General features: G+C 35.3%; 1 protein-coding gene across 1 annotated transcript in view; it reads left to right on the top strand.

The window, feature by feature from the left end:
- LOC106883763 (insulin-like growth factor-binding protein-related protein 1) overlaps positions 1–23,632 on the top strand; it is a 119,766-nt gene that overhangs the window by 78,233 nt on the left and 17,901 nt on the right. Inside the window, exons 2-3 of the mRNA XM_089362553.1 lie at positions 1,900–2,052; positions 19,154–19,327. Of these exons, the coding sequence (XP_089218679.1) occupies positions 1,900–2,052; positions 19,154–19,327 (327 nt within the window). The remainder of the gene's footprint in view (positions 1–1,899; positions 2,053–19,153; positions 19,328–23,632) is intronic.

Raw genomic sequence — 23,632 nt, 5'->3', positions numbered from 1 at the left:
ACATATTAAAATATATTTCACAACAGTGCCACTGTGTCCAGTTTCTGTGGCTGAAGAGATAACCAGTTCAGAGATAGCCACTCTGAAATGCATGGATTCCATGGTCTGGTCAGGTAGTGCTGTGGGCTGATTTGGTGTATTTATACCCATTTGTTTACAGTAAGAAATTTTCTCCCTGACGAAATACAGTGAATGGCTTTCTTATGGGTTTGAATATGCTTAAAGCATATTTGAACTGGTAACAAGTCTGTACTTATACACATCACTGCTTAGTGCTGTCACCTCATAGTATATTACATTGTATATTCATTATTGCGTTACGTTACAGAATACTTGGTACTTTCATTGTGTTAAACCTTCCATGTCAGCATTTTGTATGAAACACTTGCCGATGTGTTTCTATTAATTTTGAAAATAATTGGAAATTCTGAGGATTTAGTAAAATATTTGTTGTCATGTACTGTATGCCTGTAGCACATTGATGACATTACAATGTAAGTCTTCTTGATTAAGTGCAAGTTCCCCAGCTGCCTTGCCACTCTTGTCCAACCAGCTTGTGAGGTTGTCCATCCATTGCATTCTTTGCCTGTCACTTAATTTAACACTCTCCACTTTTGCTTCCATGATAATGTTTTCCAGACCTCTCTTTTTCTGAATATGGCTATAATAGATGAGCTTTTGTTTTTTCACCATGTTCAGGTGTTGTCATCTTTCACCTGCTTGTAACACCCATTCATTTGTCCAATGGTCCTTGTAAGAGACATGTAACATTCCCCTATGTACCCACATTTCAAACATAATGTTTATATTCTCTTCAAATTTGTCCAGGTTCCATACTTTGCAATTAAAAATGCCTATAGACCAAATGATTTCTTGCTCTAGCCTTGTTTTTAACTTAGTTGGGACACTTTTGCTGGTCCAGATGTTATTAAGCTTTTCTATGGACGTTCTTGTCATGGCTAACTGTGTCCTAATTTCTTTTTTACATATGTCTTCATCAAAAATTTGGGATCCGAGATATTTGTGCAATTCAACCTGTTTGAGCCTCTCACTGTGCAGTTTGATGTTAACATTTTCTTTCTCTTATCCTACTACTATGACTTTTGTTTTCTTATGATTGAGATAAAGGCCATGCACATTTGATACCTTCTCAACTCTATTTATCATTTCTTGTAATCCGGCTTCAGTCTTAGAAAGTAGAACAGTATCATCTACATACCTTAGATTAGAAATATGCAATCATCTTGTATAGTTTCTCACATTATCCACTCAGTGTAGATGTTGAACAAGCATGGAGAAAGAATACAGCCTTGATGATCTGAAGAGAGGAAAAGTGGCTGTCTAACTGGTGCACAACAGACTATGTACTCATACACAAAAGGGAAGACCTACTTATGTGTGAGAATTATCGAATGATTGTTCTGATACCACATGCACATAAAATACTTTTGGTCATCATCCTAGAATGTTTGAAATCATTCCTTGAACAAGAAATAGCTAAAGAACAGATTGGCTTTAGAAGTGGATATGGTAAAAAAGCACACAACCATACAACTTTCTTTTGTTACATTGACTACTTGCTGAATGTAAAGCTGCTTGATGAGCATAATGAGGTGTTTTGGAAGGCTGAGATTAGACATGATGCACCGCATGTGGCCATATTTTGCACAGCCAAAAGGTTCTTTTATAAAATATTGATTGAAGGTTCTAATTTTAATATAAACACTTTAAAATGAGAAGTTTTATATCATAATCAGAGACTATTTAAGTTGGATTTGTATCAAAGGGTTTAAGCATATTGTATTTGTTACTAGACACATATTATGTAAATTGAACTTTATTAATGTGACGTTTTCTGTATCTGTAATGCATACCATCTAAATTTATTTTTTCTTCTAGATCCTTCTCCTGCTGTTATCAAAAGTAGACCTGAACACACATCTAATAAAACTGGTGGTATTGTTGTGCTCTCATGTGAGGTAATGGGAAATCCTGTTCCAAATGTTATTTGGATGAAAACTAATGTGAACAACAAAACCATTCAAGTACCTGGTATGTTTGCTACCATTTAAAATCCCTATCTTTGATTTTATTTTATTTCTAGGTCTAAACATTTCCTTCTCACCTAAATTTTTTCAAGTACAAAGACTTTATGGCAGTGTTTTCCAACTGATGAATCCTGGCCCAGGTTGGGTCAGGGCATAATTCTGAAAAGGCTACTTTTGCAATATTTCATAAAATGCATAATGTTAATGAATATATTACGCAATAAGCCTTAAGCAAAATGTCTACAATACATAATTTACTGCAAACAAATAGTGAAAAATGCACCTAACTGAAATGTCAAAAAGGGCTGAGGAATTACTGAGTTTCCAAAGTGACTCTTAATGTTAAAAGTTGAAGACTTTTGTTTAAACATTCAGGTACTGCTCAGTTTGAAATATGCATCAAACAATTTTGTACTTTTTCAGTTAATAACATTGATGGAATAATGTTTGAGGATTTTAACTTTATCTTTTTAATCAGTTTATGTATTTTTATGTTGCATTAGACTATCTTCTCAGAAACATTGAGTTTAAAATATTTTGTTGAAATTTTGTATTTGGGATACTTAATTCAACATGCCTACAATGCTTCAGAGGAGAATGTTAAAGTCAACAATAGTTTTTAAAATCAAGGCAAAGTGATTTCTTATTGTGACAAAAAAGCAGTGCAATGATCTGATGACAGAGATCCTCCACATTACAAAAACCCTAGTTATAGAAGTTTGATTTTAAAAAAAAGATCATAGAAAACTATCATACTTTATAAATAGGAAAATAGGTATTGCATTACAAAATCCATCACCCACTATTACAGTGAAGCTTTCAGGAGATTGCTGTACTATGATATTTTTTTTTATTTTTGGGAGCACCACATGGTTTCAATTGCTGGCTTTAACTAACAATGAATACCATATGGTGTCTCCAGTTCATCCTCCTCCACAAATACTTTTTCATTTTATTTCTGTTTTACATTTAATTATGGTTGAAATGTTTTTACTGGAGTAATTGTTTTTACAGCTGGCAGCACTTCCTCCACTGATGAAGTAGGATTTGAGCCAGCAGGTCAATCACTCAAGCAGAATTAGGTTTCTTGTTTAGAGATGCAACATAATTTGAATTAATTCAGATTTCCATGCATCAACTTTAAAAAAAATTTTTTTTTTTTAGCTATTGCTCTTAACTTTGGGTAATTTAAATATTGTTTAGTGTTCACCACTCCCCTACACAGATATCATTTTGATTAATTAAAGCTGTAATGTTTGCCACATTAGTTACTATTTTCCATGTAGACAATATTTCTGGGTAGTTATTTCCCTTGGGCTTTCTGTTTTGTCATTCCAGCATATGTACATATATGTATAGTCTACCCCAGCTTATTCGTGGTTCAGCATTCGTGGTCCTGGTTATTCGCAGATCTAATAATTGCTAATAAACCACCGCATATTTGCAGAATTGTAAATATCGTCTGCAATTTTTTATGGCTTTTTTCATGGTAATATATATTTTTTCACATTTTGTAAGTCTAAATAATTAACAACCTGGCCTTGCTTGGGATTAAAATAGCATAGTTTTTTTTATTGTTTTGCTTGTTTCGGTCATGTGACCGTGGCCATGCTGGAGCACCACCGTTGGTCAAAGAAATTGACCACAGGATTTATTCTTTGTAAGCCTAGTACTTATGCTATCAGTATCTTTTATGAGAATGTAAACACAGCAACATCGGTTGTCAAGCAATGTAGGGGTACAAACACAGACACATGCACGCGTGCACTCACACACACAAATATACGCATATATACAAGTCTTCTTTCAGTTTCCATGTACGAAATCCACTCACAAGGTTTTGGTCGGCCTGAAGCTATAATATATGTATATATATATATATATATATAGGTAAGTGGTAGGTTTGCCTCGATCCTTCAGGGGTAGTCTGAAGCATCCAAACAACCAGGGATGTTTAAATCCGGAGGCACTCCTGGGGATCACCTGTATGGGTACCGTCTTGGGAAGAGGGCGTCCAGAGGCAGGTAATATGTTGCTTAAACCGTAGTTTATGTATTTACTTGGAGAATGGAGCAACAAATACAAGAAAAAGCATTTTCGTTGGACTAGATAGCCGTTGTTTTATTATGTGGAGCTTGTGAAATGAGTCAGTGTGGAGGTTTAGGTTATGTAATGAGTCATTTTGTATATTATGTCTTAGTCACTTTATATCCATATATATTATATGTATACACACACACACACACACACACATATATATGGCTAAAATTTGCCCTGTTTATAATAATACCATATGTTAACACACATATATATATCCATATATGTATATATATATATATATATATATATATATATATATATATATATGTGGCTGACTGAAAATTCTAAGAATTTTCAATTCTATTTCACTGTTATCATCATTTGTTGTTTCATTAAATTATGTTACCCTAAATACCAAAAGAATATTTTTTCTCCCTTGTGTTCTATCCTTGACCATCCTAACCCTGTTTTGATAACCACTTGCTTCTCCAACACTTCCCCCTCCTCCACCACCCCACCCTATATAAACTAGCTCACTCGGATTCCGCTACTTCATTTTAATAACTCCACCAAAAGAATACAAATCCAGAAGTTGTTCTTCTCTAACTTTGCTATTTCATGGTATGCCTCCCTCCCACCCCCACCACCTGTACCAGAAGACCTATCCTCTGACATCTTTTGGTTGTCTCCCATGAACACTTCTAAAGGCTTAACACCATCCCCACCCTAACTTAGGGTTTATCTCCTATGTAATGTAGTAATCATATAGCGCATAAAAATGATGGTGTAGTGTATGCAGGTTGAAAGCTATTGTTTGTTTATGAATTCTGCCAAATGCGAGCTTTCTTTTCAGGTACATGACACTGCTGTCCCCCATCCCAGGGTCTCACAGGCCCACACCTCCCACACCCTCAGGGTTGGCATACTCAACGTGGGCACACTGAAAGGCAGGTCTGGTGAGATTGTTGTGATGCTTGAATGGAGAGATGCTGTGAATTGACAGAAATTTAGAGACGTATTACTCGAAGCTTTTGAGAAAATAGAGGGGAATATAGCCACAAATGATGTGGAAGACAACTGGAGGTCTCTACGGGACAACCTGCTGAGGGCCACTGATCAGATCTGTGGATGGTGCAAAGTCGCCACTTGACCCAAGGTAACATGGTGGTAGAACAATGTTGTTGATAGGGCCATTAGGGAAGAAAAACAGACTTGGAAGGACTGGAGGAACGGTGGTAGCAAGGAATTGTATCAGACTGCCAGAAGGGAAGCTAAGAGATAGGTTTATTTAGCCAGAGGGAAAGCAGATAAGAAAAAAATTGCCAATGTTCTGTGCTGTGAAGACCAAAGACTTGAGGTATTTTGTGTTGTAAGACAGTGTGTGAGAGAGAATGGTGATGTCGTAGGAGAGAAATGTGTCCGCATGTATGATGGTTCACTTGCATTAAGCGAGGCTGCAAAGAAAGTGGTTTGGAGACGCCACTATGAAAGGTTGCTCAATAAAGAGAATGAATGGGAGAAAGAGAGTCTGCCGAATGCCGACCCAACTGAGTAACCGGCTATCTGAATTGACAGTACAATGGTAGATAAAGCAATTAAGGGTATGAAGACAGGGAAAGCCCCCGGCCCATCAGGAATCACCGCAGAGATGCTCAAAATATTTGGTGGAGTCGGTTATAGCCTAGTCACCTGTATAGTCAACCAGGTGATACATGAAGGAGTCATTCCCAATGACTGGTGTAGCAGCACCACAGTCAACTGCTACAAAGGTAAAGGTGATGCTTTAGATACAAATAATTACAGAGGTATCAAGTTGTTGGATCAGGTAATGAAGGTCAAGGAGAGGATCATAGCCCAACTAATTAGGGAGAGAGTCAGTTTAGATAAGATGCAGTTTGGGTTCATGCCAGGCAAAAGCACCAATGATGCTATATTTCTAGTAAGACAGCTGCAGGAGAAATATCTAACCAAAGATAAATCTCTGTACCTGGCTTTTGTTGACATGGAGAAAGCCTTTGACAGGGTCCCCCGATCCTTTATCTGCTGGTCATTGAGGAAACTAGGGATAGATGAATGGTTAGTGAGAGCTGTGCGCGCCATGTACAGGGATGCTATCAGTAAGGTGAGGGTTGGCAAAGCGTACTGTGAAGAATTCCAGGTAGGGGTAGGGGTCCACCAAGGATCAGTCCACAGCCCCCTCTTATTCATCATAGTCCTCTAGGCAATAACAGAGGAATTCAAGACAGGTTGCCCCTGGGAGCTCCTCTGTGCTGATGACCTTGCTCTAATTGCTGAGTCACTATTAGAACTAGAGGAAAAGTTTCAGGTGTGGAAGTAAGGATTAGAATTGAAGGGCCTTAGAGTCAATCTAGCTAAAACCAAAGTCTTAATAAGTAGGAAGGCAGACAAACCACAAATCCCTTCAGGTAGATGGCGCTGCTCGATCTGTAGAAAAGGCGTAGGTAGAAACTCCATAAGACATACCCAGTGTAAGCTATGGACACATAAGAGGTGCAGCAAAATCAAAGGAAGGCTAACTGGGAAGATAGTTTTTGTATGTGGCTCAAGAGCAATAAACACTGAAAATATGCAGAGAACAGTTTCTGTCACATTCCAGAGAGAAAAACTAGAAGTAGTTGACAGCTTCTATTACCTAGGTGACCAAGTCAACAGCGGGGGAGGGTGCGCTGAAAGTGTAGCTGCTAGAATAAGAATAGCCTGAGCAAAGTTCAGAGAGCTCTTACCCCTGCTGGTGACAAAAGGCCTCTCGCTCAGAGTAAAAGACAGACTGTATAATGCATGTGTACGAACAGCCATGCTACGTGATAGTGAAACATGGGCTGTGACGGCTGAGGACATGCGTAGGCTTGCAAGGAATGAAGCCAGTATGCTCCGATGAATGTGTAATATCATTGTGCATACTCAACAGAGTGTAAGTACCTTGAGAGAAAAGTTGGACCTAAGAAGCATCAGTTATGGTGTGCAAGAGAGACAATTGTGCTGGTATGGTAATCTGGCGAGAATGGATGAGGATAGCTGCATGAAAAAGTGCCACACCCTAGCGGTTGAGGGTACATGTGGAAGAGGTAGACCCAGGAAGACCTGGGATGAGGTGGTGAAGCATGACCTTCGGACATTAGGTCTCACCGAAGCAATGACTAGTGACCAAGACCTTTTGAAATATGCTGTGCGTGAGAAGACCTGGCAAGACAAGTGAGACAATAACTAGTAGCCTTTACCAGGGGTGTAGCCAACCCACTTGTGCATACCTTTCCTTCTTTGGACACAAAACCCTGCTTGCGAAGACCTGTTGAGGCAAGGGAAATCGAAATCGAAATCAAAATTGAACCAAATTCGATGACTGGCACCCATGCCAACCTTCCTTTATTGGACACAAAACTCAGCTTGCGAAGACCTGTTGGGGCAAGTGAGATCGAAAATGAACCAAACTCGATGACTGGCACCCGTGCTTGTGGAGCGTTAACAGCACCATCTGAGTGGGATCACTGCTAGAGCAGCGGTCTCGCTTCCATGCCGGTGGCACGTAAAAAGCACCCACTACACTCTCAGAATTGTTGGCGTTTGGAAGAGCACCCAGTTGTTGTAAAAACTCTGCCAGATCAGATTGGAGTCTGGTGTAGCCATCTGGTTTGCCACTCCCCAGTCAAATCGTCCAACCCATGCTAGCATGGAAAGCAGAGGTTAAATGATGACGATGAGGATATATATATACATATATATCTATATATATACATATATATATATACATATATATATATATATATACATGTGTATATATATATCATCATCATCATCATCGTTTAACGTCCGCTTTCCATGCTAGCATGGGTTGGACGATTTGACTGAGGACTGGTGCAACCGGATGGCTACACCAGGCTCCAATCTAATTTGGCAGAGTTTCTACAGCTGGATGCCCTTCCTAACGCCAACCACTCAGAGAGTGTAGTGGGTGCTTTTACGTGTCACCCACACGAAAACGGCCACGCTCGAAATGGTGTCTTTTATGTGCCACCCGCACAAGAGCCAGTCCAGGGGCACTGGCAACGATCTCGCTCGAAAACCCTACAAGGCCAGTCAGGCGGTACTGGCAACGGTCGCGCTCAGGATGGTACATCTTATGTGCCACCCGCACAAGAACCAGTCCAGGGGCACTGGCAACGATCTCACTTGGCTTGCCAGGTCTTCTCACGCACAGCATATTTCCAAAGGTCTCGGTCAGTAGTCATCGCCTTGGTGAGGCCCAATGTTCGAAGGTCTTGCCTCACCACCTAAGCCCAAGTCTTCCTGGGCCTACCTCTTCCACGGGTTCCCTCAACTGTTAGGGAGTGGCACTTTTATATGTATATGTATGTGTGTGTATGCTTGTGTGTCTGTGTTTGTCCCCTGCCCAACATTGCTTGACAACAGTACAAACCCCTGGTAGACAAAATATCTTCAATCAACAACCTCACAATATTGTATATTGTGAGACATCTATAATAATAATAATAATAATAATCATCCTTTCTACTATAGGCATAAGGCCTGGAATTTTGGAAGAAGGGACTAGTTGATTACATCAACCCCAGTGTTTCACTGGTACTTAATTTATCGAACCTGAAAAGATGAAATGCAAAGTCGACCCCGGCGGAATTTGAACTCAGAATGTAAAGATGGAAGAAGTACCTATTTCTTTACTACCCACAAGGGGCTACACACAGAGGGGGACATCTTGGGCAAGTGTCTTCTACTATAGCCTCGGGCCGACCAAAGCCTTGTGAGTGGATTTGGCAGACAGAAACTGAAAGAAGCCCGTCGTATATATGTATATATATATATGTATGTGTTTGTGTGTCAGTGTTTGTCCCCCACAACATCGCTTGACAACCGATGGTGGTGTGTTTATGTCTCCGTAACTTAGCGGTTCGGCAAAAGAGACCGATAGAATAAGTACCAGGCTTCTAAAGAATAAGTCCTGGGGTCGATTTGCTCGACTAAAGGCGGTGGTCCAGCATGGCCACAGTGAAAAGACTGAAACAAGTAAAAAAAAAAAGAGTATATATATATATATATACACACACATATATATACATATAAGCAAAAGTTTAGATTCAGATGAATTAGGTACTTAAGCTGAGGTACCAGAATTTAGTATGGTATTATCCATACAGTTTCAAAATAATTGTGATTAAAATCAAAATAAGCAACAGGATATCCAGAGGTAATACAGTATGATCGTTTCAAGCAACTCCATTTAATTGAATAATGCAACCATTACATCAAATATAAAATGTAGAGCAATCCTCAGCTGCATAAATACATAGAATTAAATTAAATTAAAACAGATGAACACATTAGTATAATTTTACCTAAAGCCTCCAAGAAGGTAAGAATATAGACAAAGAACATGCTGTCTTCATTTCAGCTTAGATGCTACTAAGGTATCAGGAAGAAAGACTCTGGTGGAGATCTAGCTTGTCACTGTTTTGGGGGTCAGTTTTAATTTATAGTCTTGTTTATCAAATCTTTGTATATCAAAATCTAAGGCCAAGGAACAAGGAGCAGTGTCTGTTGGGAAAGGGGCTGAGGGAGTCGACAGAAATCATAGTGGGTATAATCATAAAACTATCAAGATTAATTTGAAGCAATATAATGAGATTTAGTAACAGAAATCTTAACTCAAGATGTTAGCTGTCAATTAAAGGGGCAAGACTAGTAAACCAATGATGATAATATAGGGTAAATTTTATCATGGGGTACTATAGTTGAATATTTTAAACAATATTGCCATATTGTATAAAGTTAAAATTTAGGGTTATCAAGAAGATTATTAAGAAGAATATCATAACAAAAGGATAAAATTTTTTTGAATACTTTTGAGTATATACCAAATTTTTACCACAATAGAGGCAGGAAAAGAAATTATATAGAAATAGTTTAATATTTATACATATTATATACTTAGATATTAACTTATTAGATGGTATCTATGAAGATTGATCATTGGCATTTACTGGTATTTAATAAAAGAGTACTGAGGTGAAAGATCATGCTAACTATATATTAATTAAATTATAATCTAAGCAGTTTATTTTAAGTTGTGAAGATACCAGCATTGTTATATATAAACTAAGTATGAATTTATAGGGGTACAAAAATTAGGTTTATTTCATAACAGCTATTATAAAATAATAAAATGATCGGATAGGGTAGAACACCATAGAAAAGGAATAAAATAGCTTAATCACTAAAAACCATGATGAAGTATATATATACCTTATTAACATCAATAGAGAATATTTATAGAAAATGTATAAGAATTAAAGTATTTAAACTAAAAATTGTTTATTTACTTATTTAGCTTGTATCTATAAAGACTGATACTTGGTATTAAATAAAGGAATGTTGATGTTATAGGACATGCTAACAATATACTAATTATAAACTAAGAGGTATATTATAGGTTTTAAAAGTTTTTAGTGTTAATCCATACATGATATAGTTTCTTAGGGGCGCTTAATTAGAAGGGCTACTTACATAAAGGCTCTTATAAATACTAAGACCAGGAGGGTGGAACACTTTAAGAAAGGGATAAATAAAGTAATTACTAAAACCATGATGAAATCTGATCATCTAGGCAGGAAAAAATCTCCTATGGATAGTATACTGACTTTGTGTAGCTCACTAACTAACTATACTATATAGCTTTTATTATATTGTAATATATGCAATGTGTTTTAATTTCAGACTAACTCCAATATGATAATATAATAGTATAAGCATTTTAAAGCCTACTACAAAGTACAATAAAATTAAAGTACAACAAAATTAATTAAAAAAATTATTTTAAAATATTTGAAAAAATATATATACCTTACCTGTTATTAGTCTGTAGGGAAAGAAGATAATTTTAATCAACGCTACACGTGTTTCTGTACTGATGGTTTGTTTATGTCTCTTTATGTTTAACACTTTCTATATATACATCGGTATTGTATTTTTAGGTGTTTAATTTTATTAATTTTTATTAAATAATTAATTAATTTTGAAATTTAAAAATTTTTTAAATTTTGTAATATTTCAAAAATATATTAGTAAGTTATATATATTCTTATATTTTTATTCATATTCTTATCTTTCTATTGAGTATATCTTAGAATATGTAGTTTTAAGTTTGATCTGTTAATAATAAGAATAACAATAAGAAAAATAGCCTGAGGATGTACTGGTGGATTTATGTATTAGGTATAGCCTGGTTAAACAAACCACCAGTGCAGAAACACGTGTAGCGTTGATTAAAATTATCTTCTTTCCCCACAGACTAATAACAGGTAAGGTATATATATTTTTTCATATATTTTTAAATAATTTTAAAAATTAATTTTATTGTACTTTATAATAGGCTTTAAAATGCTTATATTATTATATTATTATATTGGATATAACTTTCTATGTGTATTCCAGAAAATAAGGTTGTCCTGAAATAGGAGTTGTGGTTCTATTAGTAAAATCTCAAATTTGTAATAATATTATAAATGATACTGTTTACTTTGCATTAGTAAAGTGTAAAATAGTAAATGTCCTGATAACCTGGAATAATTATTATTCCTTAAGTTTTTCAAAAATATTCATAAATATTCTATAATACTATCGTCTATACCTTTAGTATTTCTGACACATGTCGGTTATGGACCTATCAGGTAGGAATGAACCAATAGACTGGAACTCATCATTGAAGGATATACCTATTCCCAGTAAGAGAGAATACACAATAAATTTAATAAATCAGATTAAGAATTTTTAAAATAGAATAAAATGGAAGGCCTACTTCCATGATAACAATAATTATAATACCAGGAATTTAGAAGCTGAAGATTACTTTAAAAACAACTTTATATCTAAGCAGGAACCCCAAAATAATAAGGCTTTACAGGATTTCGAGGATCAAATATGGAACATGATTAAAACTATCAAATTTTAAAAATACCTGAATAGACATAATGAGCACCTAAGGAACTTAGCTAATAAAATAAATAAATTGACGAACATGGAGGGAATAATAGTCCAATCGGATAAAACAAGAAACCTATATAGACTAGATATAAAGCTATAGAAAAACAAATAATGAATAAGTATGAAATAGTTAGTGAAAGTCAATTAAATAAGATTAACAATATATCTAAAAAAAATCATGATGAAACATGATCTAGAAAATAGAACTGAACCATATGTCCCTATGCACCCTAGAATAACCATTAAGGACCATAAAAACAATTTTTATTCTAACCCGCAAGTAAGACTGATATGCCCATGTAAATCTGATATAGGAAGACTAAGTAAACTTATATTAAATATATATATATAGATAAACTTAATACATTAAATAACCTTAAACTCTAGAGTTGTACCCGAGGTACTTTCAATTGGTTCAACAATATTAAAGATAAAAATAGGTGCAAATTCATCCAAATAGATATACAAAATTACTATTCATCTATTAACGAGATTATTCTTAATAAGGCTCTTATATATGCTATGAAAAAGGTTAAGATGACAAATGATGAAGTTAATGTAGTACTAACGGCGAGGAAATCCCTAATTAGATATAAAAATAAGCTATGGGTTAGGAAGGACACAAGGGATTGCTTTGATATACCCATGGGTGCCCCAGACTCGGTACAAATAACAGATTTAGTATGAATATACCTATTATCTGAACGTGGGCTAGAAATCTTAACTTAAAAGGAGGTCTTTATAGGGACGACCTACTCCTTATAACTAAAAACTGCACTAATAGATGATTAGAAAATATAAAGAAAAAACTATACAAATTCTTTGAGAATTATGGTTTAGATATATTTATAGAGAAAAAGCATTCTGTGGTTAACTACCTGGATGCAAACCTAAACTTAGCAACCAATAGAACCAAACTATTCCATAAATTAAACGAGAATCTTAAGTACATTAATGCCCATAGCAACCATCCTAGCTGAGTTAAAAAAGCACTAATAGAAAATATAAGTAATAGAATTCCATGTTATCCTGCGATATAGATACTTTCAATAAACATGCCCCTTATTATAATAGTGCATTAACAGAAGCAGGATATAATGCGAAAATTAAATTCGATAATAATTACGGACCAAATAATAATGCTAGGAATCATCCTAACGCTCAAACCAACTATAGAGTTAATAGCAAAGATAATAATAAACAATATAAGGAAATAGATAAAGATAATTATAAAATACATATAAATGAAAATAATAATAAGAATGATCATAGTAAGGAAAATACCAAAAATAATTCGAATGGAAATAAGCATAATTATTATATACCCACGAAGAATACACTGATAATGAACAAAAATAATAAGATGAATTATAATAATAGTAATAAAAATAAACATAAGGAAAGTATATGGTTAATTATCCCTTATGGGGTCCAAATCAAAACTAACTTAATTAAAGAAATACTGAACGTAATAAAAACATCCTTTAAAAAGAACAAAACGTACTCGAAAATATTCTCAAACAAAACTATCAGAGTGGGCTATTCGACAACAAGAAACATTTGTAATATTATATCCTCTATAAACGTCAAATTAAATAAAGTCTATAATAACAATTTAACTAATATTAACAATAGCTACGGAAGAAATATAACAAACAAAACACATGACCGTATTTTAAATAAATGCACATGTAAAGATAAATCAGAATGTAGGCTTAATGATAATTGCAGCCTAGATAATGTAATTTATAAATGTACTGTAACCTCTAATAATAATAAGAAGAAGAAAGTATATATAGGATCCACAGCGAATGAAATTAAAAGAATTTCCCAGCATCATTAATCCTTTAAAAATCACAAATTAATAAATTCGACAGGTCTAAGTAAATACATACATGCATACATACATGCATGCATGCATACATACACACACACACACACACACACACACACACACACACACACACACACACACACACACGTATATATATAACGTGAAGCATATTTGCCACTAAAATATGGCTAACCACTAAGTGTGGATGCTCCTGTAGCTTGTATCCCCAGGAGAACACTTCCTCCGGCTGGCTATTGACACACTTTCTGTGCCCTATCAGTATTTGCAAAGGAAACCATCCTTCCCATCGAGATCGGTGACTTTTCGTCACTGGAAAAAGGATATATATTTATTTGCGTTAGGACCCCTTCGCATCGAAGACCGGTGATTGTCGTGCGCTGACGATGGGTAAATAACCAGAAACCCGGGTCCGTGCATATTACGTCAGGTCAACGATGGGAAGGATGGCTTCCCTTTGCAAATACTGATAGGGCACAGGAAGTGTGTCAATAGCCAGCTGGAGGAGGTGTTCTCCTGGGGCTACAAACTACAGTAGCATCCACCCTTAGTGGTTAGCCACATCTTAGGGGCAAATATACTTCACGTTGTCGTGCAGCTACTGTTTATACCTCGTTCAGAGATTTATTATTGCTATATATATATATATATATATATAAATAATAATAAAGGAGTTACGACGCAAAAACGTATAAATTCAAAAGAACATATTTATCTTCTTCAATATATATTTCAGTATAAAGAATTCATTAAGATGCTTAAATCAAAATTTCTTTACACATCATTCAGGAACAGATATAACATCAGAAAAAATACACTCCGTTTAAAAACACAAACCGTTCATGGCGAAAAAATTTCACAATTACATCCACACTTAGTGGTTAGCCATATTTTAGTGGCAAAATTGTGAAATTTTTTCGTCATGAACGGTTTGTGTTTTTAAACGGAGTGTATTTTTTCTGATGTTATATCTGTTCCTGAATGATGTGTAAAGAAATTTTGATTTAAGCATCTTAATGAATTCTTTATACTGAAATATATATTGAAGAAGATAAATATGTTCTTTTGAATTTATACGTTTTTGCGTCGTAACTCCTTTATTATTATTAATATTACCAAAAGGATCGATTCTTGAAGAGTCTGCATATCTTCACTGTCGTTTTTTTCTGCTATTTAGGTGATGATTTTTTAAGTTAGCTTACCAATTATTTTTGTTGGTAGTTAATTTATAATATATTGTTATATATATATATATATATATATATATATATATATATATATATATATATATATATATATATATATATATATATATATATATATATATACATATATACATACAGATATATATATGTGTGTGTGTGCGTGTGCGCCACAACTATCTAATGCTCTTTGGGGGGCTGCAATCGCCTATATTATTGATTCTGTTATTATTATTTTTAAATTGTTACACTAGATAATAACAGAGTAAATGACTTCTTCGCAAATTATTGTTTCGTGAATTACTTGTGAATTATTTGCTCCGTATTGAAATTATTTTCACACTGGTGGCTGCCATGATTTCTGTGCAAAGCGAATCAGTTGCAGCACAGACTTCAACACGTCAGGTTGGTGCTCTTTATCATGGTAACGCATGCTGAAGAAGGTTAGGCTATTATCCAGTCCAGAAACCAGTCCACATGAGTCCAAATACTTGAATGTATGCTGAGATTGTCTTGGCCCATTTGCCTTCGGGCAGTTGATTTCTGTAGTTATTTTCAGTGTATTTTGGCAATTTAAATAGGAGTTTTGGCTGTTATTTGCAGTAAATAGACATACTTACAATGTCCTGTGATTAATTTTAATCCTTCACTTATGTAATGCGTTTCTGGTGCCTGCAATCGCTTATATTATTGATATTGATTCTGTTATTATCTTTTTTAAATTGTTACACTAGATAATAACAGAGTCAATGATATCTTCGCAAATTATTTTTCCGTGAATTATTTGCTCTATATTGATACATACATACATACATACACACACACACATCTATATCTATATATATATATATATATATACAGAGATGTACTTGCATAGCAAGTGACCTGATCTGAGATCGTGTGCTGGAACGAAAACAACTGCAGCGTGGAAAGTGTTTATAAGCCATTTAAGAAACAGTTTTTGTGTGTTTCTTAAATGGCTTATAAACACCTTCCACGCTGCAATTGTATATATGTATAGATATACACACACACATATATACAAATATGTGTATAAGTACATAGTGAAAGTAATTGAAATGAAACTAATTGAAATTAAAACCACATAATAGTGAAAGTATTATGTCACATTACATTAGAGTTGTTATTGTTTCACTTTTGATACGTAATACCAAAACAGTGTAAGAGATAAAGAGATTGGTCCGGGCTCGCATTAGGCAAGAAGTTGAAAATTTTGGGGGGCCATAACACTGCATGGACCCTAAGTAAGGCATATCTAACATTTGAATGAAATCGGTTGGATAGTTCTCAAATTTTTGTGATGCACACACACACACACACACACACACACACACACACACACACACACACACACACACACACACACACACACACACACACACATTCTCAGTTTTATATATATATATAGATATTATACCGTATTGCCGGCTTACAATACGAGACTGAACGTAAATTTTATACCAGCGCTTTTATTAAATCATTGCTACATTTGATTATACACAGTGTTTATTTCAACAGGACAATTGTTAAAGTCGTAAGTTATATCCCACAGTTGGATCTTCTGCATGTTTTTACTGATAGCTTCAATGTTGTTGTTGAGCGTATTCGGGCTTGTGTTAGGAGACTTTTCATACATCTGGGCTGTCTCTTGCTTTTTATGACGGTGTGTGTTTGGAGGGTTAAGTTCATTCTGTGGTCCTTTTTTTTAGCAGGGGAATGTTTTGAAGGATCGTGTCGAAAGTTTCATTGTTAAGAGGGTTGTGTGTAGAGATGTATGGTAGGGCTTTTGATTGTAAATCTTTCTTTAATTTGGGATGTCTGAGTTCGTGGATGTTGAGTTGTAGGGCACGTTGAAAGCATATGTCAATTAGTGAAGGTGGGTAGTTCCTGGTAATGAGTGTATCCTTTAGTTCATGTAGTCGTGTGTCCCTGGTGCTTGCATTAGAAACTATAGTACAGATCCTTTTTGTTAGGTTGAAGGGGATATTCATTCTAGTGTGTTCGGGGTGGCATGAGTTGAACGATAGATATTGCTTGGAATCCGTGGACTTATAGTATATATTTGTTTCTATTGCGTTGTTAGATTTCTTAATGAGGATGTCGAGGAAGGGAAGTTGTTGATGGCTATATTCCATCGTGAATTGAATGTTTACATCAAGTCCATTTATAAGTGCTTGAAATTCTTTAAGTCTCTCTATACTTTCATGCCAAAGAATGAAACAGTCATCCAGGTACCTCTTCCAGTTATTTTCTATGTAGAGGGAGAATGGGTTGCCGTATTTTTCTAGAACCTTACGATAAAAACTAATTTCTAGATATCCCATAACTAGGTTAGCAAAGGAGGGGGGCATTCTCGTACCCATCGCAGTCAATGATTTTTGTCGATAGAAGTTGTTTTTGAAGATGAAATAGTTATTCTCCAAAATAAATTTTAGCCTTTCTATCACGAATTCTTTTTTGGATGCGATGTGGGAGTTCGTTGGCGTAATTCTCGAGCCAGAATTGAATTGCCTCTATTCCTAGGTTGTGGGGGATATTGGAATAGAGGTTGACCACATCGATGGATACTAGTAGGGTGTTTTTGTTTACTGTTTCAGGAAGGTGATTGAGCATATCCAGGTCGTCCCTTATGTAGCTTTTGACATGCTATCATCCACAACGAGCCACATTTAGGTCCTACTACTATCATACCATCTCGCATTCTTTTGTTATTCTTTCTCTTCGTCTTCTTCTTCCTCTCCGCCACCTCCTTCCTTACTTTACTACTATTGCTGTCTAGAATAACACCTACGCAAGTATTATAAACAATACAATCAAAAGAGATATCTCAAGAATTCAATCATTACTACCATCTACAACAAGTCACTTTCAGGGCACTTGACCATTTAACATCCTCCTACTATCATACCAATCCCACATTCTTCTTCTTCTTCTTCTTCTTCTTCTTCTTATTCTTCTTCTTCTTCTTCTTCTTCTTCTTCTTCTTCTTCTTCTTCTATCTATCTATCTCTCTCTCTCTCTCTATCTATCTATCTATCGATCTATCTATATATATGGGAAAAGTAAAAAGAAACAAGGAAAACGCATATTAGGTATAAAAGCAATGGCTTTTTAAAATAAAAACAAAGATATATACAAACAAATAAATGATTTGAGGTGGAACTAAGTATAAAAGTCATTATTATGAGTCATTATAGAGTCATACCGGTTTTGCTATAGCTGGTCACTGACTTTGGCTCAACACTGATTTCCCTTATATATATATATATATATATATATATATATATATATATATATATATATATATATATATATATATATATATATATATATATATATATATATATATAATATTTTACATAATATTTTGACATTTATAGGCATTTTTATGGACAACGTACAATATTCGCAGTTTTTCACTATTCGCAGGTGCTCTAGGAACGCAATCCCCGCGAATACCGGGGGACTACTGTATAGCCCGTACATACATATATTCATTTCTCATTCTTGATCTGGTATACATTTGTATAACTTAACAAGCATGTGTATGATTATGTTATGACAAGAGTGTCTAATAATACTGAAATATATCTAGACTGTCACAATGCCTGGACCATAGATTAGATTATTTTTTCAATTCACTATATTGTCTATTTCCAATTTTAATTAGGACTTTAGTGTATCGACCCATTTCAAAAATTTTTTGTTTGATTTTGAATAACCACTCTTACCTTTGTTGGGTTAATTTAAGCATTGTTTAATGGTTATGGTTACCCTGGCTTCATATAGATATAGTGTTGATTACTTAGTTATTGTATTTGACACTGTGTCTGTGCTACAGTGGTTGTAAAGTTTTAATTCTTCTCTATGTGGTCAATAGTCCAAAACATTAATGTAGTGTCATTGTGCTTTACACATAATTAACTTTGTATTAAAAAAACTGTACCAAACCACTGAGTTACTTTGATTTATTTCAGATGATGACAGTAGTATTTCATCATTGATTCGTGGGGGTCCAGAACCGCATGAGAAAACTGCTTGGATTCAAATTATTAATTTGCATAAAGTTCATGAAGCTGACTACACCTGTGTTGCTTTCAATGAGTTAGGTAAAGATAAAGCAACTGCCCGTGTCAAGGTCAAGGATGGAGGTTAGTATAATTTCATAATTAAATCATCTTTCATTCTCTTTTAGTTGCTCTTTGTGATTTTATTTTTGTTTTTGTAGTATTTAGCTTCAGCTTGCCTATGTATATATACAAACATATACACGTTTGTATATGTGTATATTAATATATACACTGTATTCACCAGTGCTTTCATTTATGTGTGTGCATGTGTATGCATGCATATTATTCCCTTATTTTAATTTTCCTTTATTTATTTATTTATTTATTTTATTTATTCATTGTAGAACTACTTAACAGGCAAAGCATTCGAAAAATACACACACACATACACACAATAATAAAAGGAGATGCATGGACAGTTGCAGTTCAATCCGGTCAACAGTCAGGTCGTCGGTGACTAAGCTAGCAACTCCACCAAGTTTGTTTGGTGTAGAGGTTGATTTTTGGAGATAAAAGAAGACCCACTGTTTTCATGAAAAGAGTCAATGGCCATTCAATTGTGTACAAGTATGCTTCTTTAAAATTCCTGCTGATTTGGTGGGAAAAGTCTAAGAGAAAGCAGTGGATGTAGCTACCTACAAAAATAAAATTGACCACATCCTGATCAACAAACAACACATACTGCAGGGCATCCTGGTAATAGTGTCATTCAACACAGGCAGTGATTATTACTTGCTATGGGTGAAGATTGTGATTATTCTGTCGGTCTCTTATGCCGAACCGCTAAGTTACAGGGACGTAAACACACCACCATCGGTTGTCAAGCGATGTTGGGGGGACAAACATAGACACACAAACGTATACACAAACATACACACACACACACACACACACACACACACACACACACACACACACACACACACACACACACACACACACATATATATATATATATATATATATATATATATATATATATATATATATATATATATATATATATATATATATATATATATATATACGATGGGGTTCTTTCAGTTTCCATCTACCAAATCCACTCATAAGGCTTTAGTCAGCCCGAGGCTATAGTAGAAGACACTTGCCCAAGGTGCCATGCAGTGGGAATAAAAACCTTATAGGTAATAATTATTATTAAAATTATAATTAAGGGTATCTAAAAGATACCACCATGCTAGAGATAGCAGTCAAAACTTGACTCTAAAACCACATCAAGTATTCATACAGCACCAGGAGAAAAGACAAAGAAACAAATACCCCTGGATAGAGGTGGGATTGGATTGTGTAGGGGTGGGTTACGAGGGAGGGGTGACATTGAAGGGAGAGGAGGGAGAAGTTGGTAGAAGTGAAGAGAAGAGAGGAGTGGAGGGTTAGATGAAGAGGGGGGGGAGAGTTGAGCCCATGTGATGCAAAGGAGCGAAGGGAGAAGATTAATCCCTGTTCACGGCAAAAACGGGTGTCTGGATGGCCCCTGTGCAAGGACAATCTGAACACAGACAGGTGTTGCAAAGAGTGACCAGTAGAGCGGAAATGGCACGAGACTGGGGTGTCATTGCAGAGTCGGATGTTTCGAAGGTGTTCCGCAAACCGGTTAGCCAAGCTATGTCCCATTTGCCCGATGTATAGAGAAGGGCAGAGGGAGCAGGAGATGCAGTAGATGACATTGGTAGAAGTGCAGGTGAAGGAGTCGGTGATATATATTTGTATTCAATTCAAATAAACAAATGATAAGATTAACTATAACAAACAACAAGAGGACATGCACAGAGAATGTATTAGTTTGATGCTCAGTAAAATGAAAGAGTTTTTGACATTTCAAGCATAATTCTTTGTTGGCAAGGAGAAAGGTAAAAGTCCAAAGAAGGAAAAGAAATCACCAATAGCACATGTGTAGTTACATTGCTGAGTAAATTATATGTTCTATTCATAAATATATAATTAGAACAGATAAGAAAAGTGAACTGAAAGAATAGATGTTCATTTTATTCATTTACAGTTGTTTCATAATCTTGTTAGTTATATAATAGATATTACATCGACATTCACACATACATAAAACATACATATAAATATAACTGTATATGTACACCCATATATACAATTGTGCTGAGAAGTAAACTAACAGCCTAATCTTCAGAATCATTCATGGTAATCCAAAACACCAATTCTACTACAGAGAATATATATCTCCAAGCAATAGATGTACTCAGCAGGTTACCATTTATGATTTGCTTTAAGGAAGCAATGGCCATAGACCAAAACAAATTCAGAGAACGAAGCAGTAGATAAATACAATAAAGTAAAAAAGAAAAATCAAATAAAAAGAAAAATGCAAAGGATCATAAAAATATAAAACTAAATAATAAAATAGGTTGTTTATCAAAGGAATTAATTGGCTTTAAAGGAAGATATGTCTACTAAGCGAAATAGACCTTTCTAGTATTAATTTAGATGAATAAAAGAATAAATAAATAAATGATAAGACATATGGTCAGAGAATAAAATTAGCAAATATATAAATATAGCAGGAAGTGCAGAGGGAGACATAAAAGACAAGCAGAGTAAGGTTTAGAATCAAAAGGAGATCTGTTGTTGGAATTTCATGTACTGTTGACTTTATATACATGTTTGGTAATACAAACAGGAAAAGCAGGAAAATAAATCTGAAAATATGAGTATCTTTTGAACACTTGGCTTACTTCCTGTGATGTCATTAAAAGGGTGGGAATCTCTTATAGGTTAAGCTAAGTTAATTTGAATAACATATACACTTAATTTCTAATTTTTACTTTTTGATTCTTTTTTCTTTTTCCTACATAAAGTATATTTGTTTTTTATCTTTTATCTTTTACTTGTTTCAGTCACTGAAGAGCCTAGAACTTATTGTTTTTCAAAACCTGGTACTTATTCTATTGGTCACTTTTTGCTGAACCACCATGTTATGGGGTCTTAGACAAACCACTGGTTGCCAAGCAATGGTTGGAGACAAATACAAACACAAATGCACACACACACACACACACACACACACACACACACACACACACACACACACACACACACACACACACACATTTATACATATACAACTGGCTTCTTTCAGTTTCTGTCTACAAAATTCACTCAAAACTTTAGTCAGTTTGGGGCTGTAGTAGAAGACACTTATCCAAGATACTGAACTTGGAACCATGTGTTTGGAAAGCAGACTTTTTACCACTCTGCATCTAAAAGAATACATACCCTCTGAATACATATGATGGCTTCCACACAGTTTTCATCTGTATATTTGTGTGTGTGCCTATTTGTCCCCTCTGTCACCATTTGACGACTGGTTTTGGTTTGTTTACATACCATAACTTGTTGATTCAACAAAAGAGACCAATAGAATAAGTACTAGATGTTCTAGGTTCGATTTGTTTTAGCCCTTCAAGATTATGCCCCAAAATGACTACAGTTCAGTCACTGAAATGAGTAAAAAGTAAAAATGAAATGAGATATACGCATGTGTGTGTTTCTATCAACATCATCATCATTTAATGTCCACTCTCCATGCTGGCATGGGTTAGATGGTTTGACTGGAGCTGATAAGCTGGAGAGCTACAACAAGTTCAAGTCTGATTTGGCATGGATGCCCTTCCTACCGATAACCACACCAGAAATATAATGGGTACTTTACGTACCACCAGCACAGGCACTATATACATGACACCAGCAACAGCTATGATTTACGGGTGCCATGTAAATGGCACTGACCACAACTACAATGCATGAGTGTCATTTACATGACACTACCAGTGACTATGACTATGATTCACATGGCACTGGCAATGACCACAATCGTTCACAGGCACCCTTTACGTGGCACCATCAATGACTACAACTGTGATTCATGGGTACCATTTACATGGCACCTACAATGATCATGGCTACGATTATGATTCATGGGTGCCATTTACAAGGCACCAGCAAAGGCTCAACTCCAATTTCACAGGTGTCACTTACATGACACCAGCACAGCCACAGCTACGATTTCACTTGGCCTGGTGTGTCTTCTCATGCACAGCATTCACCAGAGGTCTTGATCACTTGTTATCACCTCCATGAGGCCCAACATGCAAAGATCATGCTTCACCACCTTGTCCCATGTCTTCTTGAGTCTGCCTCTTCCACTAGTTCCCTCCACAATTAGAAATCGGCACTTCTTTACACAGCTGTCCTTGTTCATACGCATCACATGACCGTAGCAGTGCAGTTGTCTCTCTTGCACAAAACATCTGATGACTATGTTGATATGGTCATGGGATGCATAAGGACAAGGACATATGGATACATATTCATATGTGTGTGTGTGTGTACATATTC

This window comes from Octopus bimaculoides, chromosome 14 (assembly GCF_046866305.1).
Source record: "Octopus bimaculoides isolate indiv1 chromosome 14, ASM4686630v1, whole genome shotgun sequence".
Classification (NCBI taxonomy): domain Eukaryota; kingdom Metazoa; phylum Mollusca; class Cephalopoda; order Octopoda; family Octopodidae; genus Octopus; species Octopus bimaculoides.
This window is presented reverse-complemented; position numbering and strand designations above follow the sequence as displayed.